Source organism: Rhipicephalus microplus, chromosome 7 (genome assembly GCF_043290135.1).
Source record: "Rhipicephalus microplus isolate Deutch F79 chromosome 7, USDA_Rmic, whole genome shotgun sequence".
In the NCBI taxonomy this organism is placed as follows: Eukaryota; Metazoa; Arthropoda; class Arachnida; order Ixodida; family Ixodidae; genus Rhipicephalus; species Rhipicephalus microplus.
In genome coordinates, this window is record NC_134706.1 from 133,671,445 (window position 1) to 133,691,995 (window position 20,551).

Genomic DNA, 20,551 nt, shown 5'->3' on the forward strand with positions numbered 1-20,551 from the left:
ACGTCTGTCCCAGAGAAGAAGAATGGGCATCAAACAATCTCCTGTGCTTTTGTAGCAAGGCAAGCAACTCATCTGTTTGTGAAGAGGTCAGTTCTGGACTAATAGTCGCAGCAAGAACAGAAACGCTTGTTGAACGTCCAATAGAAGGAAGGTCAGAACACGCTGGCATAAACGGGACAACAGAGACAGGTTGGGATTCAGTAACAGAAGCCATTGTGGTGCCTTTAGGAATGAGAATTTTCTCAGACGTCTGGTTTGTAGCGTAGAGAAGTCCGGAGCCATTGTGGAACCGCACTAAACCTGAAGCATGGGCTATACCTCTTGCGAGGCAGCGTGCAGATGGCTGGACAAACACGTCACCAGAGTCGATCACATTAGGAGTGATGGTAACTATTCGCTGATGACGAGGTGGTAGCTCGGTATCTTCAGCAGCGAGCAAGCGAACGGGCTTGTCATCCGCATACAGGGCATAGTCAGTTTCCATCATGTGAACAACATTTTCTCGACAGCAGATGGAAGCGTTCGCCGTAGACTGAAAATCCCAGCCTAATATAAGCTGGTGGGCACACGAACTCAGCACAGCAAATTGCACAAAATGAAGAATACCAGCTATAAAAACGCGAGCGGTGAACATAGCGGCAGGTCTAATGGCGTCCCCTTGAGCAGCGAGCAGTGTAGGTCCTTCATAAGGGGTGGTGACTTTTCGCAGACGTGAGCACAAGGAACGATCAATCACAGACAAACAAGCACCAGTGTCTATAAAAGCATCCACGTACACACCTTCTAATTAAACAGATATCGTATTGTATGGACGCACTGGAGGAATTTCTGTCTTTTCGTTCGATGCAGCTTTTCCTCCAAAAGCTGCAGAGGTTAGTTTTCCGGGCGTTGGATGGTGAATTGCGAGACAGGTCGCAATGGAGACGTGGAGCGGCGGAGAGGTGAGGGTGAGCGGCGTCTAGTAGAGCGGTATGAAGTGGTTGACTCAGATGTCGCAGTTGGGGACGGTGAGCGACGTAGCGGCGGATCATGAGGACGACGTTGGAAAGCGTACCAGCTTGTCCCATCATCCCGTCCGTAGGTGTCGAATCCACGACGCTCGTCCTGCTGACGCTTCCGACAGACACGTGCAATGTGGCCCCGATAGCCGCAGTAATAACAGATCGGACGAGGCGGCCGCCATGGTGGGTGAAAGGGCTGGCTAGGCGCACTCGGAGTTAACGAAGCCAGTGGGACAGGCATCGAGTGTGCAGGAATCGGTTGTACAATGGGTGGTGAGCCAGCGAGGACTTGTGCGTACGTCGGCTGGAGTCGAGGTACTGGAGAGTCTACATACGCTGGCCCGGTCATGGACGCCAACTCCTCTTTGATAACGTCGCGCAAAACAGTTTTGGACGGGGGAGGTGGACTCGGTGTCATTGAGAGGCCGAAAGATTGTAGCTCTTCCCGTATGATCGCCCGGATCATGGCACGCAATGAGGCATCAGTCGGGGTGGTGTTTTCAGCGCTGTCTGGGGGTAACCGTTGGGACTCAAGTTCCTCTAGGCGTTGGCACGTGGCAACAACGTCAGCGACTGTGGTCGGGTTTTGTATGACCAAGGCATTGAACGTGACCATGCTGATCTCTTTCAATAGATGAGGAACTCTCTCTGATTCAGACATAGACGTGCTGAAACGGTGACAGAGAGCAAGGACATCCTCTATAACAATGTGTAAGACTCACCGCATTGTTGCTTGCGAGCATCCAGTGTCTTCTTCGCGAGAGCTGAACGAACTACCGGGGTGCCGAAAATTTGGCGAAGCTGCTGCTTGAAACGTGTCCAGTCCGTAATGTCCGTTTCATGATTAAAAAACCATGTTTTCGCTACGCCTGTCATTCGCTACGCCTGACGTTATAAGGCACAGTGTGGACCATCTCTCTTGAGGGTATGAGCCAAGATCTATAGGCGACAAAAACAAAACAAAACAAAACAAAACAAAACATGCTCCGACAACGTCAGGCAGATATGGACGTGTTCATGAAATGGTAACTCCTAGAATAGCTCTCCTGTCAGTGCTTCATAAGGTCGCCACCATTGCGACTGTTCTCCTTAGGCTATATAAACAATAAAAGAAATCTAGTCCATTCAACAGGCTGGGGCTGTCCAGCAGGTCCACGAAGCAACCCACAGGATTGGCCTGGAGGTCCCAGCGTGGAAGTTTCTCACTGCGTGCTAGAGCGCGTCCCACAGGACCTCGAGAGTTTTTTTTTAATATAATAAATCAAAGAAAAGGGAGACGAAAGGTCGATCCCGCAAAATCGTGTTGCTTTATTTGGTTCGAAACATGCTCTCTAAGATACAGTAATCAAAAACGGCGAAGTAGCGTCGTGGTTCACGCCTTTTGCGATCAGCAACTGCATGGAACAAAAAGAAATAAACGAAAAAATATAACGCACTACCACGGCCAATAACGCAATGCTCAAGCGAAATGATCAAGCATTCGTTTGTTCTGAGGGCACAAACACACCTACGGCAGATGAATTTCCTTTGAATTACGTACGAAAGATACATTCTTTTTCTCAGCGGAAGAGAAGGGGATTTACATGCATGCAGCGTCACTTGCGGTTGCGGCGGCGTGGAGGAACTTTATATATGGGCACACTCGTGGCAGCAATTTTCGAGCTGTGTCCACGCATGTCAGGTTGCCACATGTTCGGCCGAGTTCCATAGCGAAGAACTTTCCCTTAGAAAACACTGAAGCTTGGTCAGCGTGCATTGTATACCCACACATAAAAAAAAGCCGACCCTACATTTGAATTCGGTGTCTGGTTGTGGCACTGACAGGACGGTATTCTCGAGCTGAATCATTGCATAGAATCGCGAACTACACTTATTTTTGCCAAATTGGTATGCTAGTGGTTGTGAAAGAGCAGGATAAACTGACGAAGGATTAAGTTTAACATCCTTCGTATCAAATGCGTCTGCGTTTATCTTTACTTTGCGGAGCACTCTTGCATACAACAACTTTCCTAAAACACCAACATCTTCGACGAGTTATTCGTCGTGCCACTTTGCGCGAGCCAGGCGAAAACCTCACTTTTTCTTTACTTGCAATACACATAACAAAAAGCGAGTGCTAGCCATATTTGAAACCTTAAATGTTATTCTGTTTATGCCAGAGCCGAGCGCGATTACATCAGGTAACAACATATTGAATTGCAACCGGAGTAAGAATAATTTTCACATAACACACAAATTAAGGTATAACTGTGAAATGTTTGCTGCAGAAGGGTGTCGAGTTCCTTGAAATAACATTGTCAAAATTTGACGCAGTTAGGTGCAGCTCTCCCCTTGTGGCGTTTAAAAAAAGGTAACCTTGCGTTTCATCACGTTGCACCAGGAGATCTCAGAGGCCACTCCAAAATAGGCGTGTGGTTTAGGAATGCTCTACCATGCCGCAACAATCGTAGCTGCTCGCAAGAAAAGCACCTGTTCTTTCAATGAACTCATTGAAACAATTCTGATGGATTGTTCTGAAAGTCAATTGGTTCTTACCTTGGCTACATTATGCTCCGATATTATATATATTTAATATCACGTAGCTTGAACCAGAAGCACAGATTTACTATGTGTCATATTTTCTGACAAGCTTTTTCGAGCCTTCAGAGAAACGGGAGTAGATTAACGACCGAAGTGCTTTAGGAATGAGATTTTCACTCGGCACTCGCACCCGATAAGAGTGCAAAAGGTGCGTGCTCACCCTGTCGGTGGTGTTGAAAGGAAGCAGGCGTCCGTTGATCTCCACGACTGATGGCCGTCGCTTGAGGCCGTACAAAGTGATGCAGGACAACGACGTCTTGACCGCGCACGGGCTGCAGTGACCGGTTAGCGCTCCCTGCAAGACGTTAGTGGGTGTCATAACAGTTAACAAAACTGATGCTTCATACTGTCACCTAACAACCACATTAGGTTTGTGACTATCTGTTGCGCAGCTGAGCGCAAGAACGCGGGTTCGATTCGACACTTTTATGAGAGTGACGTGAAAAAAAAATACCAGCATATCGAAGTGCATGTCTAAGAACCTCAGCTGAAAAGTGAAAGTTCCCTTACGTCCCCCATTACGCCACGCTCCCATAATCCACAGAGCTTCCAAACAAATAGTGTCTGGGGAGCTGCAACGCAAGACGCTTCAGCGAGCATGCAAATGGTAGGCACTACAAAAACTTGTCTAAAATTCATACTTTCGGCTCCTTTTGGCGTCGCTTGGTTTGGAGCTTCTTTGAGACGACAGTCAGCAAATGTTTAGCAGTAACGCTTCGCGTGAAATATTTTTGGGCTCATCAATTTAAATCAGGTCCGGAATTTCGAAACGGCACATTCTTTTATTTGGAACACACCACAGAGACGGCAAGAAACAAACCCACAAGTGCATTTGAATTCCACAAACACGAATACTAAGGAAAAAAGTGTGTAGTATCCATCATTTTCATACTCGTTGAACGATCGCAGCGCCAATGTCCACCCTAGTCAGTTTTAGGAAACTCTGTCATAAGCATCCACCTCTTCACAGCCGAGAAACGACTGCAATGTGACGGTGGCTAGCTGAAGGCCACGAGTACGTACAACCAAAGAAATAATGTTGCAGTTGTAATCTAGGAGCAAAAACTTCCCCGCGAGGCAAGATTCAAACCCAGGTACCAATTGAAGGAAAGCGGCGAGCAGAGCACAGCTTAAATTCGGGTCGGGAAACAGTAAGCACCGACTAGTAGTTTAAATAAAAACAGAAATGGCGTTTCATCCCCGCTCCGGAGGTCTTGCGGCACGTAATAATCAAGCTATACTTTTACACTTGGCAATATCTCCCCTTGGAACACCAGTAAACAGCAAAAATCACTGGCTCTAATAATATGACCAGTTGGGCGAATTCGTTTGAGGACATTCTTGGAAACATTTCGGTGCGCACAATAGACGGGAAAACAAAAGGTGAGAAGACAAACAGGCGCGAATTCACCCCTGTTTGTCTTCGCCCCTTTCGTTTCTTTTTGTTTATAGTGTGCGCACCGAAATGTTTCCAAGAATGTCCACTGGCTGATTTCGCGATGTGCTTTTTCGAAGTAAGTAATGTCGGGCGCTCCACGAGAATGACGTAATGGCTTGTAGCAATACGCCATATTCACTACGAGCAACGTTCGTTTTTCATTTGTCCTTTCTTATTTGTACCGGACCAAACTTTGACGCTATCATAAAGGATGGTTAGGTTTTGAAAGCCTTCAGGTACCACGTGGGCAACATCATGACCCACTGTTTAGAGAAAAACACAAAATGAATGCGCAAAACTGGAACATTAGCCAGAAATGTCCAAAAGAACTGACGAAATATTTACAAAAAAAAGAATCGACGCAGCTACGCAATGATGCAGCGAAGGCTGAAAAAGCAGTGCTTGTTGTGGCGTTTCCTTCTTTCTTTCCTCCTCTTCCCCATGACATTGATGCAATTAAAAAAAATTAACACATATCAAGGTCGTGAATTTTGATGCTAGGACGTAGCATTGTGCGAAGGATGATGAATCGTATTTCTCTATTTTGTTTGGTTAACAGTCTTTTATTTTGTTTTCGGTAATCTTTGTTCTGTCACATGCTTTTATGTTGTTAATGCTGTAGATGTTTTTATTTTGTGGTTTTTCTTCTGTTTGTTTCTATTAACAGCCTTTCTATAACATTTTTGTTGTTCACAGATATTTCGATTTCTATACATCTGCTGTTAACACCGGATGGCGGTTTGCGGACGAAGAGGCATAGCGCGGTCTTGAGGTGCTTCGCCCCAAGTAAACTGAGACTTGTTTCGATAGATCACTTCGCTGCAAAGCCTAGAACACGCCACCAAGTCACATATTAGGTATAGCTGCGCGGCGAATGAAGTGCTTGAGAGATGGCGAACAATAATTTTAGATGTGAAGCAGCTCTCTGACTCACTTGTGTAACGACGTACGTACGTGCGTCCGTATGAATGCACCGCAACGCGTTCTCCTTGTGGCTGAAAAAATTGCGCTACAGTAGCTGCGGAGAACGAAGTTAGGGGGAAGACAAGAAGTGAAGCGAACAGTACAAGCGCAAACTTTTTGTTTATGAAGTTTATTGAAGTTTATCTTGTCTTCCTCAAACTTCGTTCTCCGCTGCAATTCTAGCACTTTTTTTTTCAGTCTTGAAAAACCAACTAGCCCAATCCCTCACTTTGCTGGCGTTCTCCTCGCCGCAGGTGTTGAAGTGGTGCCAAGTAGGTCACGCCAAGCTGCGCGTTGACGTCACACTACCCTCGCACGCTTCCCTCGCAGGTGCGTGCTGACGTCACTCTTGTTCAAATGTACTCGCAGAAGTGCGTGTCAGCAGCGGAACGGGAACTGCCCACCACGATAAAGGGTACTTGCATCGATCCAGTCTTTGCCGACTTCGACGTCGCGTTTCTGCAGGAACCTCTCGGCGTGCATGTCACCGATCACAAGGCCGGGATAGTCACGGCGCAACGCGCACCTGCTCCGGTCCAGCTACAATGTCTCGACTCTGAAGAAACGACGACTACGAAGTCTTGATAAACGTTTTAGTGAAACTTACACGAAACCTAGTCCACCTTCCATGCCTTTGCGTTTCAAACAAACGTTTGCTCAAGTTAACGCTACACTGAGTTTCGCTTCAAACCGTTCTTCCAGCACCCGCATCGACGCCCGTTTCAACCGGGTCAACGCCGCGCGCACCTCTGCTGCTTCGCATACAATCAGGGTTACCTTTGGGGATATGTTCTAGCCAAAACTTTTCCCTATGCTTTCCTCATAAGTATCGTAACCAATTGAGACCTAACAACCCTAATCACGGTGCAGTTATTGTCTTTGTGCGAGAAATCTTACCTTAACGTAGAAGAAGTGGAAGAGAGAATAATTGTTGGCAACCAAGGCTTCCAGTTCTGCAAGGAGAAGTGAAACAACTTTTACAGGCTCCCGGTCAGATGCATTCGCTTTTTTTTATATGCTAGAATTATAAGAATCACCGGTGATTGTAATACTAACTCGTTAAACAGAATATGAGTGAAAAAGAATATGAGCAGTGCACATCAGTAGGTCCGCTTTTCATTTTGATACTCATAGAATGAAATAATTTCATGTAGATATCCATCTACGTACAAAATGTACCATTAAAAACGAAATGTTTTATCTGCCATTGCCAGCAGCCTATTAATTTCACTTAGACCTAATATCCGGACACTTCAAACGAGTCATAAGGAAAACTCTACAGAGCTTCCACGTAATCAACAGAAAACCCTAGAAAGGTGCTTTTTGACAGTCTACCCTCGGAACAGGACCGAGTTTCATGCCCTAGGTGCAGCCAAACAAGTTAAAAAGTACAGTACAGTACATCACATTTATTTGTGTTTATTGACACTGTAAATGAAACTTTAGCTTCTTGTACGTTAGGCTCTTATCTACCATTCAAAACATCGCCGTTCCAAAGATCAATAGGAAACCACGCACAGTCGCACTCAGTATAAGTTGCAACGTGCTGCCTGCACTTAAAATGACATCATCGAGTACATCGACTGACCAGAACAATAAGACCACTTTTGCCGGCGAGTTGTCTTAGGAGAATGCATAAGTATTTCGATGAGTTCTTTCTTGATCTCTTATATTTTTTTGCTTTTTATGTTTACCTAATCATGATATTCTTCTTCATTTCTACTTCCCCATTCAGTGGCGCACACTGCTGTTGCAGACGATGTTTTACCTTTTCTTACACTTCTTTATTCGTTGTATCTATGTTTCATTATCTTCTATGCCACAAGTGCAGGGTATTTTGGCTGGCCTCGGTAACAAAACGTCGTCGCCATGTTTGGAACTATTCCTTAGAGCCATAAGATACGCAGTAGTGTTCATTCACTCGGTTATGAAGTGACCCAGTAAAGGAGAGTGTTGCTTGAACGGTGAAAGGTTCCAGAGCGCAGCGCTCATTTTGATAGCCACGCTCTAAACCATGTGAATCATTTAGGCATCTTTGTGTGTCAACAACAGTCTTCGTCTCTAACTTCGATTTCCTCCGCAGAAAACGGGCCAGCACTCAACTTTCAAAGCAGGAAAAGTTTTAGATGCGGAGCATCTAATACTCGAGGCTTGTAGTGCGGCGCCGTCCGAAAGCTTCCTCCTCCTTCTTCCACCATCTGTGCATCCCTTCATCCTCTACACACCGCGCGCGCTTCACTCCTCCACCATCTGTTCACCCTTCCTCCTCTACACACCGCGTGCGCTTCTCCTCTTCACGAACATTCGCTAGCTGTATAATGTAGCGCGCATGCGCCGTCACGCTTCGAGAACATCGGCAGCTGACGCGCGCGCATGCGCCGTCGCGCTTCGAGAACATCGGCAGCTGACGCGCGTGCATGCGCCGTTGCGCTTCTCCCCCTTCTCGAACATTCGACAGCTGACAGTGCATGCGCCGTCGCGCTGTATATATACTCAAGGTCGGCGCTCGCTCGCTCAGTTGCCGCTCGTCGGTTGGTTTGTACGGCGCGTCGACGTCCAAGGTCGCGGTGAAATGAATTCCAACGAATCCACAAACACAATGATCGACGTCCCTTCGACCAGCGCCGCCCTTTCGCATACGTGTGTACGTGTTCACTCATTTAACACCCCCTCCTACAACCACGTTAACCAATTTAGCCATCGACCCAAGTAAGTCGCAATTTAACACCCCATTTCACAACCACGTTAACCAATTTAGCCATCGACCCAAGTAAGTCGCGCTTTAACACCCCGTTAACCAATTATATGCTCCGCATCCTCCTCAGTGTTCCCCCGAGGGAAGCTGCGGGCATTTTTTTTTTCACTGAGATAGCGAGTGCGCCGTTCGTGGCTTAACTTTGAATTTCCTGATGCGCGGCGTTCATGCCGGGAAAAGCACTCAAATATAAATGAGTAGACTCTATTAGCCCATCGACAGTTCTTGATCACGGTATACCGGAGACACGAAGTCACTTAATCCGTCCCACCAGCGTCGTTCAGGTTGAAGGAAAGGCACTGTTCCGACTATACCATACAATAAACAGACTTGGCAGTAATAGAACTACCGTGTCTTTCTTTGTGCTGAAAATAACTGTATGAGACCAACATAAAATGGAGCTAAGGAAGATATAGCGGTTTTTACTGTATGTCTCAAGTACAGTATAGTTCTTTTGACAAAACGAAATAGACTTAAAGTAGATGAAAAATCAAGTTCCCGTGGCTATATAGGCCACGAACCAACAACCTTCGGAGAAGGCGTTGAATGCCATATACCGATCGAAGCACAGCGGCGGCCGCCTTCCCATCCCCATTATAAGGTATTTCTGAATATCTGTTAACCAGCGCCGCTCGTCACCATGACGGTGGATAAACTTGTGGAAGCGTATGGTTCAAGAGAATTTCTTGTTGCTTTCCCGATTCTTTCTGACCAAAATACAGCATGTTCACTTTTTTCACGGTATCGCAAATTGACGAACAAAGGCAAGAAAAGTAGCGAAGGCAAGTAAGTGTGACAGTCCGTTCATGTAGCTGGGAAGTTGAACGTGAATCTCTGAGCTTTCATTGCACACTTTTTGCAAATATAGTGTGACTTCATCACTTTTTGAATATACTGGTAAACGAAGAGAATAACTTTCTCCTAGTGGTAACTTTTAATGCAATTCAACGACATTGAAGCAAAATATCTGAAAGTAATTAGTATGGCAACCAAATTATATTAACAGAAATCATGCGTCTCTGTGGCATAAATATCGCTATTTTGCTCGCTTCAGGGGTTGACCTGTGTCGCTGGCGGCTACTAATCAACGCTAAGCCTCTTCGCTGTACCCACTATTGTGACAGCATCACTGTTGCCACAGGCAGGGTCGACATTGAGGCGCGGCTCAACCAATTGCGTAACACGTAACGTTTACGTTCAGGTCACGTGATACGAAGCCGTCCAAGTGCAAACGAAATGCAACGGAACAAACGACACAGAAATTGAGGATATTCCACAACAATTTTTACAAGGTCACATAGATTCGATATAACATTTTTTTCCGATCGCTATAGGTGAAAGTCAAATATGGACTTATTAATCTTTTTTTTTCTTCACAAATTGTTGAAGCATGCTTACCTGGCCCCTTCGTTGGCAGCTGAAACAAGTCGCCCGCAGCCTGCTCGCCGTCGTCCAAAAATACCTGGAGCTGAATCGCTCTGAAAAGAGATATGATTCGCAAAATGCCTCCCGTCAGTTAAAAGCAGTCGTGGCACGTGGTACTGAAATTTCAGTCGTAATCTGCGAAAGGCATCGATCAATACGGCACCGACGACTTAACTGAGACCTGCACTGAGATATACAACGTTAGTTTGGACAGTTAAATATCAAGTGTGTTGTTACATTTGTAAAGGCGGCACTTGTGTACAGTGTGAATATATATACACTGGTGCTCACTTGTGTGAACTGGTGTACGCTGGTGAACCAATATAGCACTTCGAGTTACTTTCTTAGGGGTGATTGCCCGGGTATAATACGATACACCTACCTTTGGGCTGGCAGTGAAAATCTGCCGATGGGTGCTATTTCTTGGAAATTCTATTGGTTCTGTTTCTGATGGTGGCAGTTTGTTTTCTAAAAGCATGCGGCGAAATTCGCGGACGCTTACGGTTTGCTTTCTAGGGCAGATTGCGCCCGCGTAATCGGGAATGTGCGCATCACCTTCTGAACTGCTAGCCTGAGTACGCTCTCAGCACACGTCTCATCTATGCCACTAGAAAGCGCGCGACTGCGTGCTTAACATCGGCCGTTTGAAAGTATTACTGAATACCTCTTCAGGTCACAGTTGTTCAGTGCCCACTACACCATGATTTTTCCTCTTGCAGATCAGCGAAGCTTAGGCTCATTACGCTTTCATAAAAACAGAGGTGAACATACGCACCTGTTCACTTTGTTCATGCTTCTGCTGCTGCTTGCCCTAATTGAATATGCCTGAGTGCTTTGTAGTGAGTGGGCCTTTATAACGCACACGCGATGCTCAATCCACATATTTTGATGCCCGGAGCGATTCCGCGCTTCTACCACACAATATACATGACGCGTTAGATAACGCCTTTCACTGCATGAGATGCACGTAGTGGGATTTTCCAAAACAGGTTCAACAAATATTGTGGCTCTGTGTTAAAAACCTGCTTACCACGCAGGTGGCCTGGCATCAATCCTGACTCACGCTGGGAAATTTTTATTATTTATTTTATTTGTATCTTTTGCAAATTTTCGGCCGCAGAGCAGGTGATATTTTGCTCGCAACCAACAATATATATATATATATATATATATATATATATATATATATATATATATATATATATATATATATATATATATATATATATATATATATATATATATATATATATATATATATATTATGGCTCTCGATCCCGACCTCTGCCGCTGGCCTCTTTTCCAAACTACGTCCCAAATACGAAGGCCCCTACCGTGTCATCGAGCGCACCTCACCCGTCAACTATCTGATCGAACCCGTTGAACAATCTTCGGACATGCGCCGCCGTGGGCGAGACATCGTCAACGTGGAGCGCCTGAAGGCTTATTATGACCCGCTCATAATAAGCCTTATGACCCGCTCATAATAAGCCGGCTTATTATGACCCGCCCCGCCCCGTTCAATATGCGCGCAAGCAATTACTTGCATTTGCAAAAGCACGTTCGGACAAGTTCTCCTTGCGGTTCAAAACACTGCACGTCGGGTCGAAGCGCTATATATTTGACGCATCATCACACATGGTTAAGGAAATTGCATAGCGGTTACCCCGCCAACAAAGAGCAATAAAACGCCAAACGGCTTCCCCATGTCATGTTCTCTCGTTTTCCGTAATATTCACTAACATACGTAGCCTTCTTCCAAAACGTGAACTCATATCCAACATTATCTCGTCATCAAAAAGCAACATACTCGTATTAACAGAAACGTGGCTTACCAGCGATATAACGGATGCGGAAATATTAACTGACCTACAGGACTTCCACGTGTACCGAAATGACCGAAATGGCTCACGGGGGGGCGGAGTACTTATCGCAGTTCATCGAGGCATATCTTGCTCCGTTGTTAACGTCGATTCCGATACCGAATCCCTGTGGCTAATTTGTCGTACTAACACCGTAACTGTCCTACTTGGCGTCTGCTACAGGCCCCCGCAAACGGATCCAAATTTTCCATGTCATCTGAACAATTCCATTCAAAAACTTACTTCCGCTTACCCAAAGGCTCGCATTCTTCTGTTCGGTGATTTTAACTACCCTAATATTGACTGGCAAAACATAGTTACTTCTACATTATCATGTCACGCAGAGGCGAAAAACTTCCTCGATGTATGTCTCAACTTTAACCTTACACAATTAGTCGCCCAACCAACCCGTGTCACACGAGGATCAGCAAATATTCTCGACCTGATATTAACCAATAGCCCCGAGAACCTATTATCTATTACTTACCTTCCTGAGATCAGCGACCACAAGGTCATACATGCTTTATTTTCATTTACCTCGACCAAAAAACAGACGACTAATAAAACAATTGTTCTTTATGATAAGGGTAACTATAGTGCAATATCTGAAGATCTCAGTAACTCTTTTAATCAGTATGAATCTACATTTCACACGCGCTCAGTTCATGACAACTGGTTGATCTTTAAGGACAAAGTAAATCACCTCTCTGATATGTTTATCCCGAAGATTACTTTTCAAACTAACCGCAATAAACCATGGTTTTCTCGGCATTTAAAAAAACTTGAAAACAAAAAGAAACGACTTTTTCGTACCGCCAAACGCAACGGCAAGCCTACTGCATGGCAAAAATACATCGAAGCTGAAAAATCATATTTGCTATCTGTTCGTAAAGCCAAATACTCGTTTTACCATATAGACTTACCTAATCTCTTAATCAGGAACCCCAAGCAATTCTGGCAAGTTCTAAACCCCACACATCCTTCCGATATTAAACTAACGAATGATTCACACGAGACAGTGACTGACCATGATTGCGCAGAAATATTCAACGAAGCATTTGCATCTGTCTTCACTACTGAACTTGACATGCCCTCACAGTCGCCATCATTTAGCGTAGAAACTTTCATGCCTGCTGTCACCTTCTTCGAAGAAGGCATTTCATCTATAATCCACAAATTAAAACTTTCTTCATCAGCTGGTATGGATTCCATCAACTCGAAACTCCTCAAGAATGTGAAATCGACTTGCGCAGCATACTTATGTCTTATCTTCTCACAGTCACTCACCTCAGGAATCATGCCGGATGATTGGAAAACGGGCAAGGTCGTTCCAGTCTACAAATCAGGTAACAGAAACTCACCCTTGAACTACCGCCCCATTTCATTAACCAGCGTGCCTTGTAAGATCATGGAACACGTCATCTACTCACAAATCTTCAATTTTTTGGACTCCAACGAATTTTTTCATCCTTCACAGCACGGATTTCGAAAGGGCCTTTCTTGCGAAACCCAATTAGCACAATTCGTTCATGACCTACAGACTAATCTCGACTGTAATATCCAAACCGACTCAATATTCCTTGATTTTGCAAAAGCTTTCGACAAGGTTCCTCACCAGCGTCTGTTACTGAAACTTTCAAAACTAAACTTGCATCCTAACATCTTCAGGTGGCTTGAGGAGTTTCTAACTAACCGCTCGCAATCTGTCTATCTTAACGGCCACCTGTCTAAACCACTCCCAGTCACCTCAGGCGTCCCACAAGGGTCTGTTCTCGGTCCTCTCCTATTCCTAATATATATTAATGACTTACCATTGCATGTTTCCTGTAACATTCGCATGTTCGCTGACGATTGCGTAATCTATCATACTATTACTAATTGTCATGACCATCACATCCTTCAGAGCAACCTTAACAATATAATAAACTGGTGTAATATTTGGCTAATGACTCTCAACCCCACTAAATGCAAACTCTTGTCCTTCTCTCGTCGTCACAATCCCTCTCGCTTTCAGTATTCTATTTCTAAATCATGTATCGAATTAGTAGAATCGTATAAATATCTAGGAGTCACCCTTTGTTCTAATTTATCATGGCGCGCCCATATTACAAACATCATTTCAGCATCGAACAAAACACTGGGTTTTCTTAAACGCCACCTTCGCCTTTCCCCACCACATGTTAGATTACTCGCGTATAAATCGCTTATAAGACCAAAATTAGAATATGCATCTGCCATCTGGAGCCCCCATCAAGCATACCTAATCACTGCCTTGGAAGGTGTTCAAAATCGGGCCACCCGTTTCATCCATTCCTCATATTCATATGACATCAGCATTTCACCATTAAAACATGAATCTGGCCTATCACTCCTTTCTTATCGTCGCCGCATTGCTAGCCTAACTCTTTATCATAAGTTTTTTTATTCTTCACTCAATCAAGCTCCTTATATAACAGCCGCCTCACGCATTTCCCACCGCACCAGTCATTCACTTCAAGTTGCCCGCCCGCCATCACGCACCACTACGTTTGCTGCTTCGTTTTTCCTCAGAGCAGCTTCAGACTGGAACGGCCTGCCCTACGACATTGTCACAATTGCCTCATCATCTACCTTCCTGGAACGCCTCACCGATCATCTGCCATGTTAATTCAATTTTAACTGTTTGTTTGCAATGTTAATTGAATCTCCGCTGTTTTGAATTGTAATCCCACCCCTTATGTAACACCCCCTGAATGGGGGCCTTTAAGGAAATAAAACTGAACTGAACTGAACTCATAACAACAAGCTGTTAGGTCGCCAGGCGGCTCCCTCTTCGACCCCGGGGTAATTGTAGCGAAGCCTCCGAACTATGAAATGGGTCGAACTCTTGAGTACCTTCTAGTGGGGCTACCCAACAAGGACGCCACTCGCGCTGAGAGCCCGTGCTTGGCCGTTACTGTCGCCATTGTGCTTGCTCGCTGTGGACCGGCTATTAAACGCCTTAACAATATATATATATATATATATATATATATATATATATATATATATATATATATATATATATATGCACACGCGAACGCTGACATCAACGGCAACATCGACGCCGCAATTTCTGTAAAACAAGCTCTTTAACGATATGTCGTTAAAATGTTATCGAGGCAGTTTCGATTCCAACCAAAGATGCCAATATACGATGCTGTTAAGTTGCAAAAACATGTTCAATAACAGGGTCATTATTCAAGATGTTTTTTTTTCAGATATTATCGCTAAGAATGACATAGAACCGCAGGTCACGGGATCAAATCCCGGCTGCGGCGGCTGCATTTCCGAGGGAGGTGGAAATGTTGTAGGCCCGTTTGCTCAGATTTGGGTGCACGTTAAAGAACCCCAGTTGGTCAAAATTTCCGGAGCCCTCCACTACGGCGTCTCTCATAAACATATGGTGGTTTTAAAACGTTAAACCACACACATCAATCAAGAATGACATAGAAAATAAGAATAACACATAGAACGACAAACGCAGCATTGTTAAGATCCAGGCAACCACTTCCTGCTACCCATATTTAGTGATTAAACTGTCTGCCTCCTTACTCTCTTTTCAAAGCGTTACGTCATTATGGCTCTATTGCGCACCACGAAGGAAAATTACGCGGCAATCAAGGTATTTTACTCTATATCTTGAAATTTCATTCCCATATTATGTACTTCAGCTATGTTCCTGGTAATACAGTGTACAAACGAGCCCCCGCTGATCATGCGTTTGGTCCCATTTTTGTGTATATTGATAAACAGCGCATAGCAGCAAGAAAATTTTGCTTAGGGGCGTAGCCAGGGCGTGCCACACCAAAGCGAAGCCCCCCCCCCCCTGCCCCCCCCCAAATTTCTTTGACTATGGCGAACAGAGCGAACAATGACAATCTCAATGGGTTGCCCCCCCCTCCCCCCCTCGCCCTCCTCCGAACCCGAAAAAACAAATTCTGGCTACGGTCCTGCTGTTTGACCAATCTTAACAGCACAGTTTTCGAACGTGGCGCCACTATGGTAAACTAGATAGCGTTACGAAGTTGCAGCACACGTACCCAGCTATTTCTCGAGGCACTATGCTGCCTGCTCGCGCGAAGAAAGGTGCGACCGAGTGCTTTGATTCCGGCACGAAGATGGTTTGGCCGAGGCTTTGGATTCGGTGGCCCTTGCGCGGCTCGTACCAGACGCCCCTCGGGAAATAGGCTTTCACAAGCTTCGACGATGCCTGCAAGCACGCACAGCAATCCTGAGAACAAAGTGAGAACATGCGATAGTTGTCCTCGCTTGGTGTGAAATGAGAAACAGACCGTTTGATCTGTGATTTCGTCATTAATCTTTCCGTTCTGGCTCACCCTGCTTTCTCTCTACCCGCAGTCATGGCCAATAGTCGTTATGATGCTTCACTTGTGATCTGAAGGCAATGGGGTCGAATCTCGAAAGTGTCGGCCAAATTCCAATAGAGGCGAAGTGTACTGCAGACCCGTGTGTTTGGATTTAGGTGCAAGCTATTATTTCGGTGCGAAGGAGAAGAGTGGGAGAGAGAGTAGGCGCATGCGCTGTGGAGCGCGCATATACCACCGGGTAAAGCTCGCTCATAAGATGGGTGCTTCGCATCTAAAAAGAAAAAGCAGTTTTCATAACGCTGTCGTAGTGAAGCGTTACAAAATCACAAGTCGAGAAAGGACGTACCTTCTAAGACATGGTACAGGTTTGTACCTAAAACAAAAAACACCTTTGTTACACGCGGGCCTTCCTGTCATATAATTTGGAAAGTGCTAATGCGGTAATGTTGCAATTGCTACGTACATAGATGAAAAAAGAAAAATCAGCAAGCAGGGGTTGTGTCGAGCAGACGTTTCGACGAGAGAACGGTTTTCTTCCAGTATTGAGATGCGGCGCTACGCTCCTCCTCTCTATACGGAAATGATCTACAGTATACTGCAGGAGAGTCTTTGCTGGAAACCCGTGCTTTCCATCGCAGTTTAGGGAGTATATACTTACGCGCAGCTTCGTTCCTGGGACAACTAGTAGATGTGGTCCAAACATAAACTGTCTTGTAAACGCATGGGTGCCATTGTCTGTGGGAAACCTGGAACGAACGTAAAAGCAGCGGCGAACAATTATTGACCTTAATGTTGTGTTTATTGTTAAGTAGCCAACGGAATAGGTTCGACTCTGCACTTGTAGCACGTAATTACTCCCCTCGCATTGGTATCCTGCCCGGTTTACGCATGCAGTAGCAATCTATCATTTGTTGAGGTTTCATATTCCAGAAAAACACTATATCGTTATGATATCAAGTGAGAACTAACAGACGACCATGCCCGGGAAAGTGTAGGGGATGTTATTAGAAGTAACTGTAATATAAGTGTAAAGGAAGAAAAGTGGACGAAAAGATAACTTGACAACGGGAGGATTCGAGCCTCCGATCGCAGGTTCGCATCCTGCGGATGGCAAGATATCTTTTCGTCAACATTTCGCTCTACACATTTATATTAGAATTCCCTCTGATAACAATCCCTATATACACGTTCCAGGGTAATTATTGTGTCTTAGTTCGCAATTACCATTTGGTCCACCAAAAAATAATGAGCACTAATGAGCACAAAAATAATGAGTACAATTTTCTTCATCTGATTATAAGAGACTCCGGAAATAGTGTAGCGAGGCGGACACTTCGACCACCCGGGGTTCCGGGTATTTGAAGTCTGATGGCTCCGCCCAAGGAAACACAGTTTTCATTAACATTGTGTCTAACAAAGAAAAGAGTCCTTAAATATAAGGTCTCGTCCTGGTGGACGTGATGCCCTGAAGAGGTGTTAGAGAGACAAGTGGTCAGCTGCCATCTCGTAATAAGATCACGAGACGCCAAACAGGCAAGAAAAAGCGTTCCACACTCGCGACAATGGCAACAGGTGGCGCTTGCTGACGCTTACATGTTTAATGAACGTAGATACCCTATAAAGTTGACTGGTCTATAACCGCCACCTTAGCTCAGTGATAGAGCATCGGACGCGTTATTTGAAGGTAGCAGGTTCGGATCCTACTGGAGGCAAGTTATCTTCCCGTTCACTTTTCTTCCTTCCCATTTACATTACAATTACCTTGATAACATCCTCTATGCTTTCCCTGGCATTATTGTGCGTTAGTTCCCATAAATGTTGTGTCTTATAAAGAAAACGACTCTTAAATATATACTTTACGCTTGAACAGAATATTACGTCAGGGCACACAAATGTCGATGTGCGGGTGCCCATACCAGACGCATGTCCCAGATAAGGCTCGCCTCCAAATTTTTTCTTTCGTTTTCTCTGATCACTACACTGTTGTATTTATTATTAAGAACCATTCCTTGCATGTGCAAAGCGAGTGCGAGTGTTTTCCTCGTAATGTTAGAGATTAGCGAACTCTAAGCGCTTTCACTACTCTTTGTCAACAGTAGTTATGCATGGGGCAACGGGGCTAATAGCATCGCTGTTTGCGATTACTCACTCGAAGAACATTGGTCGCGCTAGCATGGCTCCCGCATTGTGGCTCTGGTACAGGGCGGTGAAGGTGTACGGCAGGAGACTGGCACGAAGCATTGCCGCCGAGCAAGTCGCCTCTTTTAACTTCAGGTGGTACTTTTTGCGTGAGTCATTCCATGGCTGCGTGACACAAGGGAAACTTAGTTCCACCGATTCTATTTGGTGCTGTTATTCCCGGTTTTATTTCAAGCAAGGAATACAAACTGTTGGCACCGTCATGATGGCAACTGCTACTTTTGTGCTATAATGCGGAGGGATCCTTTTTGAAGTGTGAGCACAGGTGAGAAATGAGTTCTGTAAGTGCAACTCCAGATCGCTATACAGTAACCTGTGTGACAGTGAACAAATGCGTGGTAAAAGTTAATAATTAAGTTGGCATGGAAGTAGTTATGACATTAAAGAAGCGCATGCAAACCTTATGAAGTTTAATTACCTACAAAGCGCACGTGGCGGTGAAAGTTTAGTGTATTAATTGTAACGCTGAGAAACTTCACTTTAAAGTATAATTAAATAAATAACAGGCAATATCGAGCCACGCATTACGACTCTAGCTCCCTAGCTAGGTGCGGAATCGGTACGGGCTAGTTGGTATTCAATCACAAATCCGACGGCAACGCATGTGATCACAGCGGACAGACAGGCCGATAAAGGCGAGCGCCGACTTGGAATTTATGTTTTTCGTAAAGGTTTTTATTGAGTGTTCTCACTTTTATACATACTGTACTTCGCCTTGTACGTTTGTCACCCACAATAAAATTTCAGTTGTAAGTCAGTGTTCGTCCTCGTGAGTCTGTATGTACGCTGTCCGCTCATGCACTGTAGTCGCATTTATAGTGAAGCTTGAAGGCTGCAGGCTTGGACAAAATTTTGTACTTTACGCAGGCACGGGGTACGGTGCATAATATTGGAAGGAGCATAAAATGTCGTAATGACAATCGTAACGACGATAAAGCAATTAGGACAAGAAAAAATGCTGGTTCAGTCAACGCAAATTTTTGGTGAGAGCTCAGTTTCAATAGGCAAGCACGATCTTGTTGTGATTACGTTTTCATGGCTTATTAGAGGTTACGGAGAGCCCCTCACGAAGCAACGACTGACAGTTTGGATATGTGCGGCCAAACTACACGGTGAGCTACGGTTGCTTAGAGCAGCTATACATTTCGAAACGATTCGGCACCTCTTCCACGTACATGCTCTTTAGGGCGACCTTGTTCCATTCCTACGTATCTTTATGATACTAGTCTGCCGAAGGCGCAGTCTATAAATAATAAAAAGAGCTTTTAACACATCTACCGTTTCCACCGGCACAGTTCCCGTTCCTAAGCAAGGACGAACCTGCTCGTGCGGACGGACGGTTACACGGTAGTCCGTGTGGCGATGCACTGGGAAATATGCGGTCAGGTGGGCCAGTCTACTGCACGCGCGGTAAGCCCTGGCATCGACCACGTCGCGCAGGCGACAAGGGGCCGTCCCGTAGACAGGCAGGCCCATCATGTTGTGCAGCAGCATGTCTGTGTGGAGACGCGTGCAGATTTATTTGTAAGATGCGAAGCAGCTTACGGGGCAGTTCAATCCGGTGTGCGGCGTGACCACCCTCACTGCGCACGCGCCAACTCTCCTCTCTCTCACGTGAGCGCAAGGAGGTGGGGTGGAGAGGGTGGCAGAGCACTGCCTCCTCTTTGTTTCTCCTCCGCCATTTATTTTCCTGCCACAGCCAACGTTACTAGTTTATTCTAGTAACGCTGGCCACAACTGTGCGCTCGTATATAATGCGGCGCTTTCTTGCTCCCTTATCAGCGCTGGGTGTTCACATTCCAGCACACACACAGTGATGCGAACAAATGCGGGGGAGGGGGTATCATAAGCGGTACACTACATATGCAAGACTCCGAACACACTATGGAACATACGCGGAAACATACAAATGGAAACAACAAATTGAAACACACGTGAACACTAGCGCTACTTCTCATCTGCGCATGGTTCCCTTTAGC

The 20,551-nt window shown here is 45.2% G+C and overlaps 1 protein-coding gene across 1 annotated transcript in view; it reads right to left on the reverse strand.

Annotated features, from left to right (window-relative positions):
• Positions 1 to 2,289: 2,289 nt before the first annotated feature.
• The window catches only part of LOC142767870 (lysosomal alpha-glucosidase-like), a 60,753-nt gene continuing 42,491 nt past the window's right edge, over positions 2,290 to 20,551 (reverse strand). The window contains exons 9-16 of the mRNA XM_075870118.1: positions 19,893 to 20,068; positions 18,523 to 18,677; positions 17,032 to 17,119; positions 16,086 to 16,255; positions 10,136 to 10,215; positions 6,880 to 6,935; positions 3,742 to 3,876; positions 2,290 to 2,395 (exon numbers count right to left, since the gene is read on the reverse strand). Of these exons, the coding sequence (XP_075726233.1) occupies positions 2,333 to 2,395; positions 3,742 to 3,876; positions 6,880 to 6,935; positions 10,136 to 10,215; positions 16,086 to 16,255; positions 17,032 to 17,119; positions 18,523 to 18,677; positions 19,893 to 20,068 (923 nt within the window). The 3' untranslated portion in view covers positions 2,290 to 2,332. The remainder of the gene's footprint in view (positions 2,396 to 3,741; positions 3,877 to 6,879; positions 6,936 to 10,135; positions 10,216 to 16,085; positions 16,256 to 17,031; positions 17,120 to 18,522; positions 18,678 to 19,892; positions 20,069 to 20,551) is intronic.